The sequence below is a fragment of the Hyperolius riggenbachi genome, chromosome 1 (genome assembly GCF_040937935.1).
Source record: "Hyperolius riggenbachi isolate aHypRig1 chromosome 1, aHypRig1.pri, whole genome shotgun sequence".
NCBI classification, from domain to species: Eukaryota; Metazoa; Chordata; class Amphibia; order Anura; family Hyperoliidae; genus Hyperolius; species Hyperolius riggenbachi.
The window spans coordinates 304,401,894-304,421,433 of record NC_090646.1 but is presented as its reverse complement, the minus strand read 5'-3'; the positions used below and the strand labels follow the sequence as shown (position 1 = coordinate 304,421,433).

Below are 19,540 nucleotides of genomic sequence, written 5' to 3'. Positions count from 1 at the left end.
TTTTCCGCTGATCGGGACAAAACATTCTTCAACTCTTAACTAAATAACAAATTTCCCTCAAAAGGAATAAAGCAGAGCTTATTTTTTTGAGATTACCTCCCTCCCAGGTTTTTAGCCACACAGCCCATCTCGCAGAATTAATAAGAACCATAGTGCAAGCAGTGAAGTTCAGTCACTGCGTCACCTAAAAAGGCCACCACCCTAAGGACCACAGGTAATGAGGCCGAATGGATTTTCAAAGGCACTCCTTCACTAAGTTGAGTGATTAAATTATACATTCAGATTTTAAGATTACGCGAAATACATGTGGCCGAAATACCAGCTGAAACCAAAGGCTGCAGATTCCCAAGCCATTTGTTTAGTTAGGCCTCTTTCACACTGTGACGTTAAAGTCGCACTTTAGAAAATTTTATAACGCAGACTAACGCACAGCAATACAAAGTCTGTGCGACATTCACAGTGCACACGTTGCGTTGTGTGTAACGTGTAGCAATATTTAGAAAGTGCTGCATGCTGTGCGTTTAGCAATACATTTGCTGCGTTATGTGTGTTGTACATGCTCAGTAAGTTTTATTTTTTGTTTTTTTTAAATGTAACATGCCCCGTTTTCGTTCCATCAGTATGCGACGAAAACGGCGTACCGAGAGACACAACGCAGTGCAAAATAACGTCCAATTTCATAACCTACATTCGCTGCGTTAGGGGCACGTTGTGCGACTTTAACGTTGCATCAAATGCAACGCCCCAATGTGAAAGAGGCCTAAACCAGCAATATGTTTATCCATAACATCCTTGAGAACCCCTGCATCTTCAAAAGATAAATCAGAATCTTTTGAGTACTAAGACAGGGATGCATCAAGTTTAGGACATTTAACCCACTTCTGCATTTCGGTTTGGGAAAATGGATATTCACGATTGCCGGATTTTGGAATCGACAAACGTCTCTCAGGGTTTTGCCATTGAGATATTATATCCTTTAACGATGATGATAGGAAAAAAACAACCTAGTACGCCTTTATCTAAGTAAACAAGAACTTGCTGCATCAACAGAGCATGGCGGCGGAAACCACGCAAACTTCAAACCGATACTCCACACAGGGATGCATACAGCTCGGTCTGTCTTCGGAGAGACCCCTTCTTCGACCCCCTTCTGGGATCCAGCTGAAAGCTTTCTCCAAAACAGGATAACTCACCCTCTAGTGTGTAAAAAAAAATAAAGCAGGACCTCTTCTCTTAGTGTGTTCCCCACGTGGAAAAACTGTTGAACTGAGGTGTAGGGGTGGGCGGGGGCTTTCAATCTCCTTGGCTTTGTGTTTCAGGTGATCACTTGATCCTTCACCTGTTCTGGATGCTAGTTAGAGAAAACAGATTCACCATCTAATTTTGCGTTTTCTGGCATTCCCGAAAACACTGTGATTTTTCCTGTAGTGCGAACTGGGCCTTATGAAAGGACATGGTGACTATTCTCTAAACATAATGGATGTTACCAAAAAGTTTGATTTTGGTCTCTGGACTCTGCTAGGTGAAGTCTAACGTATTACAAGCAGGCTTTTCTGGCACCATGAAGCAAATTTTTCCAAGTAACTTGCTGTGCATGCTGAAACAGCCAAACCATTCTTTCAGAGAAGGCAGTATTTCAGTATAAATTGTTCATGAGTTTTCTCTTTGGATAATGAAAAATCTTACTGGCTTACCGGACCTTGGTACTTAGGCTGAGTACTTCGTACTGAGGCTTAGTAGTAACAGTTTCCCAAATGTGCTACTTCTGGATCTGCCTTAACCATGTTGATCAATGATTCACACTCGGTTTTAGTGAAATCTGAACAACTGAATTTATATTGGTGACAATAAATTGGGCAGATTAGCCTGCGTTCACACTAGACTGCATCTGTGCCGTGTATGTTCACAATGTACCCCGTGGATGTTCACAATGTACCCCGTTACTGTTCTAAAACTCAGTCTGCTGTACTGCCACCAAATTGCTCAGTAGCTAGTGGCTTTAATTTGGCATATTTCCCCTTTCTTGAGTCAGTGGAGATTTGCAAATGAGGCTCATTTTCTGCACATCATTGGTGAAGATGCTCTGAATCTGTCATTGTCTGACTGACTGCTGTTGAACAATACACAGAACATTTTTTAAAAACTTAAATATGTATAAACATCCATTTCTACACATATTAACATACAAATTTTTTACGAGCTTGCTGCAGAGCTTCAGATTCTTCCAATTTCTGTGCTTCTTCTCGAAATTTTTTTATGTTTTCCTTCATTTCTTTGTTTTTTGACAGTTCCTGCTTGATGTTATCAAGAAGCCCAGCTAGAAACCCTCTTCTTCCACTGGATGAATAATAGCGCAACTACAAAGAGACAGAAGACCTTTATTAGTTTAATATGGCTGAGTTATAAAGCTTGACTATACAAATGTAGCTACTACTCAGTTACTCATCAATTAGGGCAATACTAATAGGGGTTTTGTAGCAGAAATCATGTACTCTATGGAGCGGGAAAGTTATCAGTTCAAAACCAAGTAGCACCTATGGCTAGAAGAAAACATTCTCAGACATTGTAAAAGGCATATGCTGTGCAATTGCTTTTCCAGCACAAATTCAGCAGAAGCTAAAAAAAACTCCCCCACCCTGTCCTCAGGGCCCACCAACAGTGCCTGTAAAAATTCATTCAGAGGTAGTTAATTAGCTCTGGTGAGACAGTAATTACCCCACTTGTGAATGTTTGTGGTTTCCTGCAAAACATGCATGGGCCTCCGGGATAGAGTTGGGAGCTCTGAGGCCTACAACATTCGGTATCTCTCTGCATAAAAGTGGTTCCACATACTGCAACACATGCTGGCAAAGACCACTTGTGCAGAAAATATTACAGTTAGACTTACCGGTAACTGTATTTCTAGACGTCATACGGGACACTGGAGACGTGGCTCCGCCCATCCAATCAGTGGAAACCACCTGAAAGAGTAAAAAGAGTATTAATAGCCCCCACCCTCCCCTGGCTCCTCAGTGTAATGCAAGTAACTTCCAACTAAAACACAGAGAAGAGGAGAGGAAATAAGACACCTCAAAAGAAGTGTAACCCATAAACCCCCAATCCAATAGCCGTAAGAGAGTGCGACAGGAATAGAGGTGGGTTGGTGTCCCGTATGACGTCTAGAAATACAGTTACCGGTAAGTCTAACTGTAATATTCTCTAGCCGTCATACGGGACACTGGAGATGATAAACAAGTAGTCTGAAAAGACATAACTAGGGAGGGCCACAACCCTGGAGCACGACTCTGCCAAAACAACACCGTACTATGCATAGGTCCACAGAACCTTATGGGCAGTAAATTCCCATGCAGAACAGTTCTGCCACACAACCGCACTGGCCCTCAGAGCAGGATTGTCAACTCTGCTCTCCCTCTCTACAAGATTTTCAATCTCCACAGCCAGCATAGATAAAGTGCCGGCCTGTATATCAGACCAATTCGAAACAGGTTTGCAGACCAATTCGAAAGAGGCTCAAAGTTAAAATCAAACCAGACGAAGTCAAAACCGATAGAAAGTCATCCTCGAAAGACAGAAAGTCATAATCGAAAGACTGAAAGTCATAATCGAAAGACTGAAAGTCATAATCGAAAGACTGAAAGTCAAAATCGAAAGACTGAAAGTCAAAATCGAAAGACTGAAAGTCAAAATCGAAAGACTGAAAGTCATAATCGAAAGACTGAAAGTCATAATCGAAAGACTGAACGTCATAATCGAAAGACTCGAAGTCAAAATCGAAAGACTCGAAGTCATAATCGAAAGACTCGAAGTCATAATCGAAAGACTCGAAGTCATAATCGAAAGACTCAAAGTCATAATCGAAAGACTCGAAGTCATAATCGAAAGACTCGAAGTCATAATCGAAAGACTCGAAGTCATAATCGAAAGACTCGAAGTCATAATCGAAAGACTCGAAGTCATAATCGAAAGACTCGAAGTCATAATCGAAAGACTCGAAGTCATAATCGAAAGACTCGAAGTCATAATCGAAAGACTCGAAGTCATAATCGAAAGACTGAAAGTCAAAATCGAAACAGAGTCGAAATCAAAATCGAAACAGACTCGAAGTCAAAATCGAAACAGACTCGAAGTCAAAATCGAAACAGACTCGAAGTCAAAATCGAAACAGACTCGAAGTCAAAATCGAAACAGACTCGAAGTCAAAATCGAAACAGACTCGAAGTCAAAATCGAAAGACTCGAAGTCAAATCAAAAGACTCGAAGTCAAAATCGAAGGACTCGAAGTCAAAATCGAAAGACTCGAAGTCAAAATCGAAAGACTCGAAGTCAAAATCGAAAGACTCGAAGTCATAATCGAAAGACTCGAAGTCATAATCGAAAGACTTGAAGTCATAATCAAAAGACTGAAAGTCAAAATCGAAACAGAGTCGAAATCAAAATCGAAACAGACTGAGTCAAAATCGAAACAGACTCGAAGTCAAAATCGAAAGACTCGAAGTCAAAATCGAAAGACTCGAAGTCAAAATCGAAAGACTCGAAGTCAAAATCGAAAGACTCGAAGTCAAAATCGAAAGACTCGAAGTCATAATCGAAAGACTCGAAGTCATAGTCGAAAGACTCGAAGTCATAATCGAAAGACTCGAAGTCATAATCGAAAGACTCGAAGTCATAATCGAAAGACTCGTAGTCATAACCGAAAGACTCGTAGTCATAATCGAAAGACTCGAAGTCATAATCGAAAGACTCGAAGTCATAATCGAAAGACTCGAAGTCATAATCGAAAGACTCGAAGTCATAATCGAAAGAGACAAAGACATAATCGAAAGAGACAAAGTCATAATCGCAACATACTAAAAATCATAATCACAACATACTAAAAGTCATAATCGCAACATACTGAAAGTCATAACGTACTGACAGTTATAATCGAAACCGACTGAAAGTCGTAATCGCAACAGATTCAAAGTAAAATTCGAAACAAGGGACTCCCTGAAAACTAACCAGAGATTCATTTCTTGAAAGTTTCCATTACTCCTTAATTGTCAATCACCATCGCTTCAGTGCAGGTTTGACAAATCATCATGTTCTAATATTGGGGAAGCCAATTGCTGCCCCACCTGCTGCTTAACATTCACAGCTAGATCACATGGACACAGAGGATAGGAGAAAAGAAAAAAATATATACAGGGAAAATCACTCTCTAATACTAAACATATGAGTGCACATCCCTGTAAAATGTTAGTTTCTGCATCTAGCATAGGAAACAAATGATTCCTTAAAACTGCTCAGGGCTTTCCTTACTCATCTCGTTATAATACTGGGAAAGCTTAATGTTGCAATAGCAAATTTTCGTTTTTGGCTTCTCCAAACATTATCCTATACCTCCCCCGCTTTTACTTTCAGCTTGCTATGATATAGATAGCGGGAAAGGATAAAACACAGGTGAAATCACACTCTAAACTGCATAATATGAGTGTATATCCCTGCAAAAAAACACTATCAGTGCACACACCTCATCTGCTGGAACAGACAAGGAAGCCTCATGCCTGTTATCCCATCTCTCCAGCATGGTCAATGCACTCACCTCTGCTGCTGGAACAGACTGGGAAGCCTCTTGCCTGTGATCCCATCTTTCCAGCCTGGTTAATGCACTTACCTCTGCTGCTGGACAGACTGGGAAGCCTCTTGCCTGTGATCCCATCTCTCCAGTATGGTCAATGCAGTCACCTCTGCTGCTGGAACAGACTGGGAAGCCTCTTGTCTGTGATCCCATCTTTCCAGCATGGGGGAGAACAACAGGAGCAGTTCCATTTCTTATGCTGCCTAGTTCTCCTATATTAGACTCCCCCACCAGCGCCAGCTTCCCAACCATCGCTTGTGGCCCAAGGATTTCCTGCATGCGCAGTGCTGCCAAGAGGATGCCAAGCAGCTGGGGGAGAGTCCCACGATCCTTGCCCGCACAAATGCATACGGAGGGCAGAGGGATCGACATCCGAACACCGCGTTCGGCCGAAAACCGGGTGCATAAAGAGACGCCACTTAGCGTTCACAACGATCACCCAACACCCGGTCTTCTCTTGGCCTCACCACCTAGTGAAGCTAAAAAATAATAAAAACTAAGGGAGCTACTCCTCTTCGGTGTTTCCGGGACGGAAACCAAATTAAACTGAGGAGCCAGGGGAGGGTGGGGGCTATTAATACTCTTTTTACTCTTTCAGGTGGTTTCCACTGATTGGATGGGCGGAGCCACGTCTCCAGTGTCCCGTATGACGGCTAGAGAAAGTTAGTTACCTGGAAAGAGTTACCAATGGTCCTTCAGGGCAGAAGAGGAAACATGGCTCCTCCAACGCAGGAAATTATAGCACTCCTATATGCAGGTGAAGTTCAAAAAAACTAGAATATCGCGCAAAAGTTAATTTACAGTACTGTCCATAATTATTCATATCCCTGGCAAAGTTTGACTTAAAGGAAACCTTAACCGTGGGCCCCCCAAAAAAATTCACTTACCTGGGGCTTTCCCAAGCCTCCTGCAGCCGTCCTGTGCCCGCGCCGATCCTTCGGGGCCCTCCGGTCTCCCTCCGTGGCTAAGTTTCGTTTTCGGCCGACAGCCAGTCGTCCTCCGGCAAAGCGTCCTCTTCTTCCGGATTCCTCGTCGTAAAGAGCCGTAAAGCTCGTCCGCATGACGCAAGACATGTATTCAACCAGCAAGTCATTTTTTGACAATAATTGACATTGGTGTCTCCCAAAAGATAAGACGATGTACAAGAGGCATTATTGTGGGGGGAAAAAATGCTCAGCTTTTATTTACATTTGGGCAAAAAGTGTCCAGTCCAAAATTATTTATACCCTTCTCAAGAATCAATAGAAAAGCCTTTATTGGCTATTACAGCAATCAAACTCTTCCTATAATTGCAGACCAGCTTTTTGCACATCTACACAGGTATTTTGCCCATTCATCTTTAGCAATGAGCTCCAAATCTTTCAGGTTGGAGGGTCTTCTTGCCATCACCCTGATCTTTAGCTCCCTCCACAGATTCTCAATTGCACTCAAGTCCAAAAAAACTTTAATGTTTTCTGTTAACCATTTCTTCACCACTTTTGCTGCGTGTTTTGGGTCACTGTCATGCTGAAATGTCCACTGGTGCCCAAGGCCAAGTTTCTCTGCAGATTGCCTGATGTTGTCATTGAGAATCCTCGTGTATTGCTCTTTTTTCATGGTGCCGTTTACTGTCATTAGGTTCCCTGGTCCATTGGCTAAAATAAAACCCCCAAAGCATTAGGTTCCCACCACCATGTTTGACAGTGGGGATGGTGTTCTATGGGTTGAAGGCTTCACCTTTTCTATGCCAAATGAAGGACAGATCATTGTGACCAAACAATTCAATTTTTGTTACATCTGACCATAACACAGAAGATCAGAAGTCGTCTTCTTAGTCCAGATGAGCATTTGCAAAGGCCAAGCAAGCTTTTGTGTGCCATGTCTGGAGAAGTGGCATCCTCTTTGGTCTGCATCCGTGGAACCCAGCAGTGTGCAGTGTACGTTGGATTATATGCCTTGAGACATTGCCACCAGCAGAGCCCAGATTCACCAGGATGGCTTTGGTGGTGATCCTTGGATTCTTTTTCACCTCTCTCACTATTCTCCTGGCCAGCACAGTTGTCACTTTGGCTTCTGACCACATCCTCTGAGATTTTCCACAGTGCGGAACATCTTGTATCCTATACAATAAAATGCAAGTGTCCCTGCATCATCAACTGAATGGTTTCGTGTCCCTGGCTTTTTTGTACTGAGCATGTGCGCAGCCAGGGCAGTTAGGACACAGGGCCAGACCTGACTTTGCGGTCTGTGGTTCACAGAGGTTTTCATTGCATTGTGGGAAATAACAGCTTTTTCCAACTGGCAAGCAAAATGCTCCCTGTGTGCATATACCTTCAGACAGTGGTGGAAAATAATCAAGCAGGACGCGTATGTGCGCGCATTGCGGGGGTGGGTGGGGGGATGGTTAGCGGCTGTGACCTAGCGCCGTTTTTTTAACGGGCGGGCCTTTTTACTAGTTTTTTTAATAATACTTTGCACTGTAGCCACTAGAACTTGATAACATTTAGAAATGGCCTTATAGCCCTTTCCTGACTTGTGAGCAGCCAAACTAAACTCCTTTGTCTTTGTCCACAAACCATCTGCAGAGAGCTGCTGTTTTTCACCTGTTGAGTTAATTATAACAGCTGTTCCCAATTAATCAGGGTAATTAGGATGCTTTAGAACAGCTTGGACTACTTGGATAGGTATAGAATTTTGGATTTTCCCACAGACTGTGACAGTTTGTAAAGGGTATGAATAATTTTGGACTGGGCACTTTCTGCTCAAATGTAAATACAAGCTGAGAAGTTTTTTTTCCACAATAATGTCTTTTGTACACCGTCTTATCTTTTGGGAGACACCCATGTCATTTCCCATCAAAAAATGACTTGCTGGTTGAATAAAAGTAAGTCAAAATTTGCCAGGGGTAAGAATAATTATGGGCAGCACTGTATTGTAGTAATTCTGATATCATCCACGCCACACCGCATTGAGACAGTCATTGATGCAAAAGGAGCACAAACCAAGTACTGATTACATATGTATATTTTTTTTTAAGTCAGACATTTTACAAATTTTAAATAGTTTTATTGATTTCATGTAATAATTTTCAAAGATTTATTTGGGTTTTCAAAAACTGTAAGTCATAATCATCAAAATTATAACTAATAAAGGCTTGAACTATCTCACTTTGCATGTAATGAGTCTATTTCATATATTAGTTTCACCTTTGAAGAAGAATTACTGAAATAAATTTTGCACAATATTCTAATTTTTCAAACTTCACCTGTACAAGAGATTCAACCACCTATCAGATGCAAACTATGCACTCCAATGCAGCCTCCATTTGGAAGTGCTGCCAAATTCTCCTGTTGTACAAAACTGTGTCTACTTGTGGCTAACTACATTCATGTGTATCAGTTTGCAATCAATTTATTTAGGTTAGGGTTTAGTGCATCGTTTGGACCCGATTTGTATTCAAGGTGTGTATGTAAGTCCCTGTGGGGCACTGCACACCTCTGTTGGTTTCATTTCAGTTGCAGCCCGATTAGATGTGTAGACCATTTATGGTTGCAGCCTCAGGTTTACACTATGTTTTAATTGTTAGTGGTTAGGTCTCTTCTGTGAGTGCTTGTCAACGCAATGGAAGAGTCTAGTACTGATCAACCTGCGCCTAAACAGTTTTTGGAAGCCAACATCCTGCATTTGCTGCATTTGTTTTTAATGCAAGTTGTGCAGCTAGTCAACTCGGGTGCAGTTTACATTTGGAAGTGCTGCCACTTTCTCCTGTAGTACAAAAATGTAAGTCTACTTGTGGCTAGCTGCATTCATGTGTATTAGTTTGCATTCAATTTATCTAGATTAGGGTTTAGTGCATAGTTTTGCTTCTGATTTGTATTCAAGGTGTGGATGGGCTGCACCTTAATGGGGAGGGTGCAGCTGCATTGGGGAAGAAGATGGCTAAACGGTTGGAGGAGATTTTAAACTAGGATCTGGGGGGAGGGGGGAGGGTAAAGTCTCAATATGTAGACAAGATGAGGTAAAAAGACAGGGGGAGCCTAACATTATGGGGGGTGGGGAAAGTGTAAAGAGTAAGGAGGTTGGTAAAACTTCAAGTAGCCCATTTCATGTAACCAAGATTGGAAAATGTGGTGGTAAAACCATAAAGTGCACGGTAACTAATGCTAGTAGCCTTGCAAATAAAATGGACGAACTAAAGTTCATACAAGACAAGACAAGACAAATAACATTTATATTGCGCTTTTCTCCTTATTTCATACTGATTGACAAAGGCTATTACATTGTGGGAATAACCGAGACATGGATGGATGATAATGAATTTAGAGGGATACAATGTGTTTAGGAAGGATAGAACTGGGAAAAAAAGGTGGAGGGGTTGGTCTCTTTGCTAAGAATTCTTTTACAGCTGTCCTGAATGATGAGATGGAGGAAGATTGTGAAGATGTGGAGTCCGTTTGGGTAAATATTAATGGTGGAAATAAAGGTTGCCCATTGCTTATTGGGGTATGCTACAGGCCACCACATATTCATGAAGCTGCAGAACTGCAATTACTACAGCAGATTGAAAAAGCTGCAAGTAAAAATGAGGTCATAGTTATGGGTGACTTCAACTTTCCAGACATTAGGCTTGATTCACAAAGCGGTGCTAACCTAGTTAGCACGCCTAAAGACTTTTGGGCGTGATAAGCATTGCACTAAGTAGTTTAGCACCGCTTTGAGGGGAAAAATCGTGCAAAGTCCGGTGCACGTGAAACGTCGCATAGAGTTTAATGGTGTTACGCACGTAAACTTTGCGCGCGCAAAACTTTACGCGTAAAACTTTGCGCGCAAGTTTATTTTATCACGCCTAAACTTGATGGGCTTTTTCACCAGCGTGTTAACAGTTAGCACGGCTTTGTGAATCAAGCCCTTTGACTGGAGTATTGAGGCTACCCATTCTGGTAAAAGCAGCAGTGTTCCGCCATCACTACAGGACAATTACTTGACTCAAATGGTAACAGAACCAACTAGGGGGAATGCATTACTGGATTTGATCATTTCTAATAGACCAGATAATGTATCAAATGTGCAGGTTCAAGAACATTTGGGAAATAGTGATCACAACATGATAACGTTTGATTTGGTGACTGATCGGCCGTGGGGCAGCGGCACCACTAAAACTATGAATTTTAGAAAAGCAAACTTCAATCAACTCAGGCAGGCACTAAGTTTAGTGAACTGGGATAATGTACTACAAGGGGAGGACACTGAAGGGAAATGGCAAGCTTTTAACCTCCCTAGCGTTCTGATTATATGCGGTGCACGGCCGCAGGAGGGTTGTTTGGGCTATTTTTTTTTTAAACATGTAGCAAGCCTAGCGCTAGCTTCATGCTCCCCCCCCTCCCTTCGCTATCCTACCCCTGTAATCGCCGCCGGCGCGAATACCCAAAAGGAAATCTAATTCTGAACGAGATTTCCTGTATGGGCATCCCCCATCGCCATGGCGACTGACTGACGTCATCGACGTCATGGGGAGTCCCGATCCACCCCATAGCGAAGCCCTGGCGGTGATTGGCCAGGCTGCGCAAGGGGTCTGCGGGGGGGGCCTCTTTCGGGGTGGCAATCGGAACAAACACGCAGCTAGCAAAGTGCTAGCAAAGTGCTAGCTGCGTGTTTCAAAAAAAAAAAATTATGCAAATCAGCCCACCAAGGCCTGAGCAATCCAGAGCTGCGGTACTGGATGTGCTGAGCTCGTCCGCAACGTCCAGCTGGTTAAACTTATTCTCAATCAATATTGTAGTATATATATCCCATATGGAAACAAAATGTCTAGGAATAAAAAAAGTAGTTAGTGTATTTGGGAGAAGCAAAACATACAAAAAAATCCCTGCAGGTGCACCACAAACACCAAGCTCAAAGTCTAAATAATTAATCAGGGATATACCAAAGACACGGAAGATCAAAAATTGAAAAATTACTTTTTCTTTCTTATTTGCAAAAAGGTGCAGAAATATGTACACAAAATCTTTAATCACGTAAAAAGTGCTTATAATTGATTAACAACATCGATTTGTTTCGGGTTAGTAACCCTTCTTCAGGCCTTTAAATATAGTGAACATCTACAAAATATAAAATTACCACAATTAAAAACTGTAATACAATCAAAAGAACTGTAGTACAATCTAAAAGGACAATTCCCCTTAAGAGTAAGAGAAATGGGGACACTTCCCCTTCAAGAACAAGTGTGAAAAATAGAGTAACTCATAGTAGCATACAGCGGACAAAAGAACACCAATTGACGTGAAAAAGTGAGGGAGTGAAACATGATGAAGATGAAAGTGCACTTCAAGAAAAAATTGTTTAAGAAGATGAAGTAAAGAACAATACAATATTACAAGAAATAACCTATACCTGCACAGTTGGAATACAAGGTAGAAACTCATCTGGTCAAATATAAAGCCAGGGCATACCACCTATAGATCAATGCAGGATCCAAATAAGCAAAAATAAATCCATTAACAACAAAACGCTAACTAAATAACCTAAGCAGTAAAAGTCAATTTATCTCCTTAAAAGACACCAGTAAATAGATATTTGATAATTACCACAAGATCAAACAAAGAGCCGCATGGAGACCGGACATCCAAACAGGGTGGTGACTATTCAACAAATGAATGGGGCTTACCGTAAATACCTGCAAAGCTGGAACTGGGCATGCTCCATAGAGAGCACACCTGAACTTAATCTGAACTAATGCAGAGAAGGGGACATGATGTAACTAACACACCATCCAATGAGCATGTATTATAGAAACAGGTCAATGCTGCAACACATGCATCATTGGACATGCATAAACTCCGCAACAGCGCGGAAAGTATCTATTAACATACGTCTGACCTAATCCTGACAGAAATCCGTAACCTCTATACCCAATACAGAAGGCTATATAGGGATACTAAAGGGACATAAATAATAACGTCCACATCTAACGCAGAAATAGTATGCGCATAGTAACTGCCAATAATGTTATGAAAAAATATCAGGTATAAAAGTAGAACACCCATCTCCAGTACTCCTTACCAAAAGGTGATAGAAAAACTTTCACACCAATTAGCTAGAGAAGCTAGAAGAAAAGCTAGGAAAAAAAAAAAAAAAAAAAAAAAAAGCCAGAGAAAAAGCCAGAGAAAAGCTAGAAAAAAAAGCTAGGGTAAAAAGCTAGGAAAAAAAGCTAGGAAAAAAGCTAGAAAAAAGCTAGAAAAATAGCTAGAAAAAAAGCTAGAAAAAAAGCTAGAAAAAAGCTAGAAAAAAGCCAGAAAAAGGCCAGAAAAAGGCCAGAAAAAGGCCAGAAAAAGGCCAGAGAAGAGCCAGAAAAAAGCTGGAAGAAAGAAAGATAACAATATCATGATTACATATTCAAGATTGCAAAAACAATCATGGGGAATACAAACAAAATTACATAACAGTAAAGACAAAAAAGGGGGAATTATGGAAGATATTCGAGGTTCATTCCATGGGGGGCCAACGTGTTCAAAAATTTTATCCAGAAGGCTTCTCTCTTCAAGAGATACGCCTGTCGATCACCGCCACGTCTGGATCTTTCAACAACCTCCAGGATCAAAAATCGAAGTTGACCTACAGAGTGTTTAGCCTCCCAGAAATGTTGGGCAACTGGGGACACAAGGGGGGACACAAGGGCAGATTGAGCTCCATTGCGTTCAAAGGCAACCTTAATAGTTGATCGATGTTTATTAATACGTTCTTTGACAGGACGAGTGGTTTCACCCACATAGAATTTACCACAAGGGCATTTTAACCCATAAACCACAAATCTTGAATCACATGTTGCATAGTGGCGTAGCTTAATGGGTGTCCCCCTCATAGGATGATTAAATTCCTTGCCTTTAATGACAAGTTGACAATTAACACAATGGAGGCAAGGAAAGGTGCCTACCCCTTGTATGGTGCGTACAGACAAACGACTATAGTCGTTTAAAACGATAGTTACCGACGGCATTGCCCGACGATCGTTCGTAAAAAGTGCACTAACGATCATTAAAACGACCGACCAACGAGATATGTCATTGGTAAAGAACGATCGTTTCTGCCAGATCTTTTCCAACGACCATCGTTCAAAAAGTAATGTCTGTACAACGATCGGTCGTTGATCGTTCGTTCTCAAAGCTTTGCACATGCTCAAACAGTTCTTTTTGACACTTGTGTTTGAAATCAGTTTATACATCATGTTGCGCACGCAACGCTCGTTCCAAGATCGTTCGTACACGAACGATGTTCAAAGTAGCCTTTCTTCAAACGATCATCGGCCGATACCTCCTTTAACATCGTTCGTCGTTCAGAACGAACGATCGTTATCGTATGTCTGTACGTACCCTTAGATTGTACTACAGTTCTTTTGATTGTATTACAGTTTTTAATTGTGGTGTTTTTATATTTTATATTTTGTAGATGTTCACTATATTTAAAGGCCTGAAGAAGGGTTACTAACCCGAAACAAATAGATGTTGTTAATCAATTATAAGCACTTTTTACGTGATTAAAGATTTTGTGTACATATTTCTGCACCTTTTTGCAAATAAAAAAGAAAAAGTAATTTTTCAATTTTTGATCTTCCGTGTCTTTGGTATATCCCTGATTAATTATTTAGGAATAAAAAAAGGCCTCTATGGATGAATAGAAAGGATAGAGATAAAATGAAGGGGAAAGAGATGCCTATAAGGTCCTAAAACAGGAGGGGACCGAGGCTGCATTGAGCAATTATAAGGAGTGCAATAAAAGATGTAAAAAATAAATTAGGCTGGCAAAGATTGAAGCTGAAAATCAAATCGCTAGGGATATCAAATCTAACCCAAAAAAGTTGTACAAGTACATCAACTCTAAAAAAAGAAAGGTTGACTGTATAGGACTCCTAAAGGATGAGGGTGGGAACTCAATGGTCGATGACCAAGGTTAGGCAGAGTTATTAAATGCTTTCTTTGTTTCTGTCTTCACAAGGGAAACCTAATTTTTGCAAATTACAGATACAGAAGAGTCTCATTCTTCCAACTGTAATATTTAATACTTTACGCCAGAAGAAGTGAAGGGAAGACTAAATAAATTAAAAATAGACAAGGCACCTGGCCTGGATGGCATGCATCCTCGGGTCCTAAGGGAATTAAAGCAGATCCGAGATGAAAAACTAACTATAACAAGTAACTTGTCTATATATCTTATCTGAAGTTTAGATAGTTTACACAGCAAATATAGCTGCAAACAGCTTTAATAGAAAATTATTATTTCTTCCTGTGATACAATGACACCAGCCATGTTGTTTGTAAACATTACACAGAGGGAGGCTTATCTGTATCTTGATCACTAAGCCTGTGAAAAAAACCTAATCCCCCTCCTCCCCTCTGCCTCTATAATCAATGGCCAGTAACACCTCCTCCTCCTGCCCAGACTGAGCTCCCATGAGCAGTTGCTACTGCCAAGGCTCTCTGAAAACCTGTGGGTGTGGTTTATTTAGTTTATAGGGAATTAGAGTTAAAACAAAAACAAAAAAGTATTTGGCTTAAGGAATGAGCTTTAAACAATAGGAAAGGAACACAATTATGCAATGAGTAAAAGTTCACCTCGGATCCACTTCAGTTATAGATAAATCCCTTTATCTTATCTTTTGTGACTCTCTTTCAGAGTCCCACAGCCCACATTTTCCCATTATTTAAAGGAAACCAGAGATGAACATTTCACACAAAATAAGCATATCAGTCGATAGCTTGTAAAGAATAAATGCTCTACCTGATAATTTCGCAGCTCTGGTGTGCCTTTTATTTGTGTTTTTTATCCATTATTGCTCCAGGAAAAATCCAATATGGCCGCCGGCTCATATCCCTTCTGCTTCCGGGTTATGAGTTGTTCTGGATGTGCTGTCTAGGCTATATGAGACTAGCCTGCTGTCTAGGCTATATGAGAAAGGCTGCTGCAGCCTTTCATCTGTGTGCTTTCATTTTGGTATGATGTGCAGCTGCCTGTAGGAAGTCTCTCTCATAGGAAAGAAATTGCAGTCATCATCATTATCTATGCAGAGGAACACAGATCCTATTGCAGCCACACTTGTCTGTTTCAGAGATTCTCTCTCAGCAGCAGCAGCCCCTCCCATGTCATCAGCTCTGAGTATACAAAGTAGGAATGCTGAGCCAGGAGGGGGCAGGCTTGGGCTTGAAAAGACTCCACAGAAGAGTGACTCAGCTATAATGATTCCAGGTCAAACCTAGACTGAAGGCTCAGTCGGGGATTCTCATCACAGCTGATAACAGACTAATTAAGCAGATAAGAATGAAACTAAAAGCAGAGAAGGTGTTTACTGTCATGTTCCCACTGATAAATGTAGTAAAATACATGAGGGTGCTCCGCCTCTGGTTCTCTTTAAGAAGGGCAGAAAATCAGATCCAGGAAATTATAGACCTGTAAGCTTAACATCAGTTGTATGCAAACTACAGGTCCTTCTCAAAAAATTAGCATATTGTGATAAAGTACATTATTTTCTGTAATGTACTGATAAACATTAGACTTTCATATATTTTAGATTCATTACACACAACTGAAGTAGTTCAAGCCGTTTATTGTTTTAATATTGATGATTTTGGCATACAGCTCATGAAAACCCCAAATTCCTATCTCAAAAAATTAGCATATTTCATCCGACCAATAAAAGAAAAGGGTTTTTAAAACAAACAAAAAAAAAGTCAACCTTCAAATAATTATGTTCAGTTATGCACTCAATACTTAGTCGGGAATTCTTTTGCAGAATTGACTGCTTCAATGCGGCGTGGCATCGAGGCAATCAGCCTGTGGCACTTTGTGCTCAGGTGTTATGGAGGCCCAGGATGCTTCAATAGTGGCCTTAAGCTCATCCAGAGTGTTGGGTCTTGCGTCTCTCAACTTTCTCTTCACAATATCCCACAGATTCTCTATGGAGTTCAGGTCAGGAGAGTTGGCAGGCCAATTGAGCACAGTAATACCATGGTCAGTAAACCATTTACCAGTGGTTTTGGCACTGTGAGCAGGTGCCAGGTCGTGCTGAAAAATGAAATCTTCATCTCCATAAAGCTTTTCAGCAGATGGAAGCATGAAGTGCTCCAAAATCTCCTGATAGCTAGCTGCATTGACCCTGCTCTTGATAAAACACAGTGGACCAACACCAGCAGCTGACATGGCACCCCAGACCATCACTGACTGTGGGTACTTGACACTGGACTTCAGGCATTTTGGCATTTCCCTCTCCCCAGTCTTCCTCCAGACTCTGGCACCTTGATTTCCGAATGACATGCAAAAGTTGCTTTCATCCGAAAAAAGTACTTTGGACCACTGAGCAACAGTGCAGTGCTGCTTCTCTGTAGCCCAGGTCAGGCGCTTCTGCCGCTTTTTCTGGTTCAAAAGTAGCTTGACCTGGGGAATGCGGCACCTGTAGCCCATTTCCTGCACACGCCTGTACACGGTGGCTCTGGATGTTTCTACTCCAGACTCAGTCCACTGCTTCCACAGGTCCCCCAAGGTCTGTAATCGGTCCTTCTCCACAATCTTCCTCAGGGTCTGGTCACCTTTTCTCGTTGTGCAGCGTTTTCTGCCACACTTTTTCCTTCCCACAGACTTCCCATTGAGGTGCCTTGATACAGCACTCTGGGAACAGCCTATTTGTTCAGAAAATTCTTTCTGTGTCTTACCCTCTTGCTTGAGGGTGTCAATGATGGCCTTCAGGACAGTAGTCAGGTCGGCAGTCTTACCCATGATTGCGGTTTTGAGTAGTGAACCAGGCTGGGCGTTTTTAAAAGCCTCAGGAATCTTTTGCAGGCGTTTAGAGTTAATTAGTTGATTCAGATGATTAGGTTAATAGCTCGTTTAGAGAACCTTTTCATGATATGCTAATTTTTTGAGATAGGAATTTTGGGTTTTTATGAGCTGTATGCCAAAATCATCAATATTAAAACAATAAAAGGCTTGAACTACCGGTACTTCAGTTGTGTGTAATGAATCTAAATATATGGAAGTCTAATATTTATCAGTACTTTACAGAAAATAATGAACTTTATCACAATATGCTAATTTTTTGAGAAGGACCTGTAGTTCCAAAACGGCCTACAGGATTATGGAGATTCCCCACATTTCTTTACTCAGACGAACAACTTGCAAATGATTTAACACTCTGGTGGAGAGATTATCAATCTAATAATGCTCAACATGTAAAATCAACCAGTCCTCTCCTGGGAAAAAGCCAAGGCAGTGCTAAGAGGTCAGATACTTGCTTACACTAGTGCTTATAAAAAGAAAGCGTTAGTTAATTACATGTCTGCGTGTCAGAGGGCCAGGGATGTGTATGTAAAATTCAAAAATGACCCTTCAAATGGCAATAGGGAATTATGGCTTCAAGAAAAACAGGATTGTGATATTTGTATTGAAAAATATGATAGAGCTTATAGATCTTATGGGGCGGCGCGTTTTTTTCGGTGGGGTAATAAATCAGGAAAGCTTCTGGCTAATATGGCAAGGGCAAGAGATCAACTCCCCCTATCACTCAAATTGGGGATAGAACGGGAAAAATTCAGACATCACCAGAAGGGATACTTTCCGTATTTTTTGAATTTTATAAAACATTGTACACTTCGCAGCCCCGGCCTTCTGACACTCAAACTAGCTTTTTTAAGTCGGTCAGGCTTCCAACCCTTGCAGAAGTTGGAATAGCAATATTGAATGCAAATATTACCCCAGGAGAAGTCAATAGAGTCATAAAAAAGTTGTCATTGGGAAAAGCACCGAACCCAGATGGGCTTTCTGCAGAATTTTTTAAATTACTAAAACCAGAAATTAATATATGTCTAGCAGATTTATTTAATCATATGTATAAGCGAAATGTGTTCCCGAGCACAGCCAATGATGCTTTTATAAAATTAATGCCAATGACCCAGCATCGTATCAACCAATTTTGTTGCTCAATTTTGATTTCAAAATACTTACAAAAATCCTAGCGGATAGATTGGCACAGTTTCTACCAGACTTAATTCATACTTCACAGGTTGGCTTTGTTATGGGTAGAAGTGCTACTACTAATATAAGAAAAACATTGACTGTGCTGAAATATTGTAGACTATACGCACAGGGGGTAGCATCGGAGGCCTTCTTGGCGCTTGACGCGGAGGCTCGTCTCAATTTTAAGGCTCATCTCAATTTTGCTAAAAAACATCTCAATGATTGCCAAGACTTTTGGGAAAATACCTTGTGGACCGACGAGACAAAAGTTGAACTTTTTGGAAGGTGCGTGTCCCGTTACATCTGGCGTAGAAGTAACACAGCATTTCAGCAAAAGAACAGCATACCAACAGTAAAATATGGTGGTGGTAGTGTGATGGTCTGGGGTTGTTTTGCTGCTTCAGGACCTGGAAGGCTTGCTGTGATAGATGGAACCATGAATTCTACTGTCTACCAAAAAATCCTGAAGGAGACTGTCCGGCCATCTGTTCGTCAACTCAAGCTGAAGCGATCTTGGGTGCTGCAGCAGGACAAGGACCCAAAACACACCAGCAAATCCACCTCTGAATGGCTGAAGAAAAACAAAATGAAGACTTTGGAGTGGCCTAGTCAAAGTCCTGACCTGAATCCCATTGAGATGTTGTGGCATGACCTTAAAAAGGCGGTTCATGCTAGAAAACCCTCAAATAAAGCTGAATAACAACAATTCTGCAAAGAAGAGTGGGCCAAAATTCCTCCAGAGCGCTGTAAAAGACTCGTTGCAAGTTATCGCAAACGCTTGATTGCAGTTATTGCTGCTAAGGGTGGCCCAACCAGTTATTAGGTTCAGGGGGCAATTCCTTTTTCACACAGGGCCATGTAGGTTTTGAGTTTTTTTTTCTCATTAAATAATAAAAACCATAATTTAAAACTGCATTTTGTGTTCAATTATGTTATCTTTGACTAATA

The 19,540-nt window shown here is 41.2% G+C and overlaps 1 protein-coding gene across 1 annotated transcript in view; it reads right to left on the bottom strand.

Annotated features, from left to right (window-relative positions):
• Nucleotides 1-19,540, bottom strand: part of TIMM44 (translocase of inner mitochondrial membrane 44) — a 473,841-nt gene that overhangs the window by 366,913 nt on the left and 87,388 nt on the right. The window contains exon 3 of the mRNA XM_068271176.1: nt 2,187-2,357. Within this exon, the coding sequence (XP_068127277.1) occupies nt 2,187-2,357 (171 nt within the window). The remainder of the gene's footprint in view (nt 1-2,186; nt 2,358-19,540) is intronic.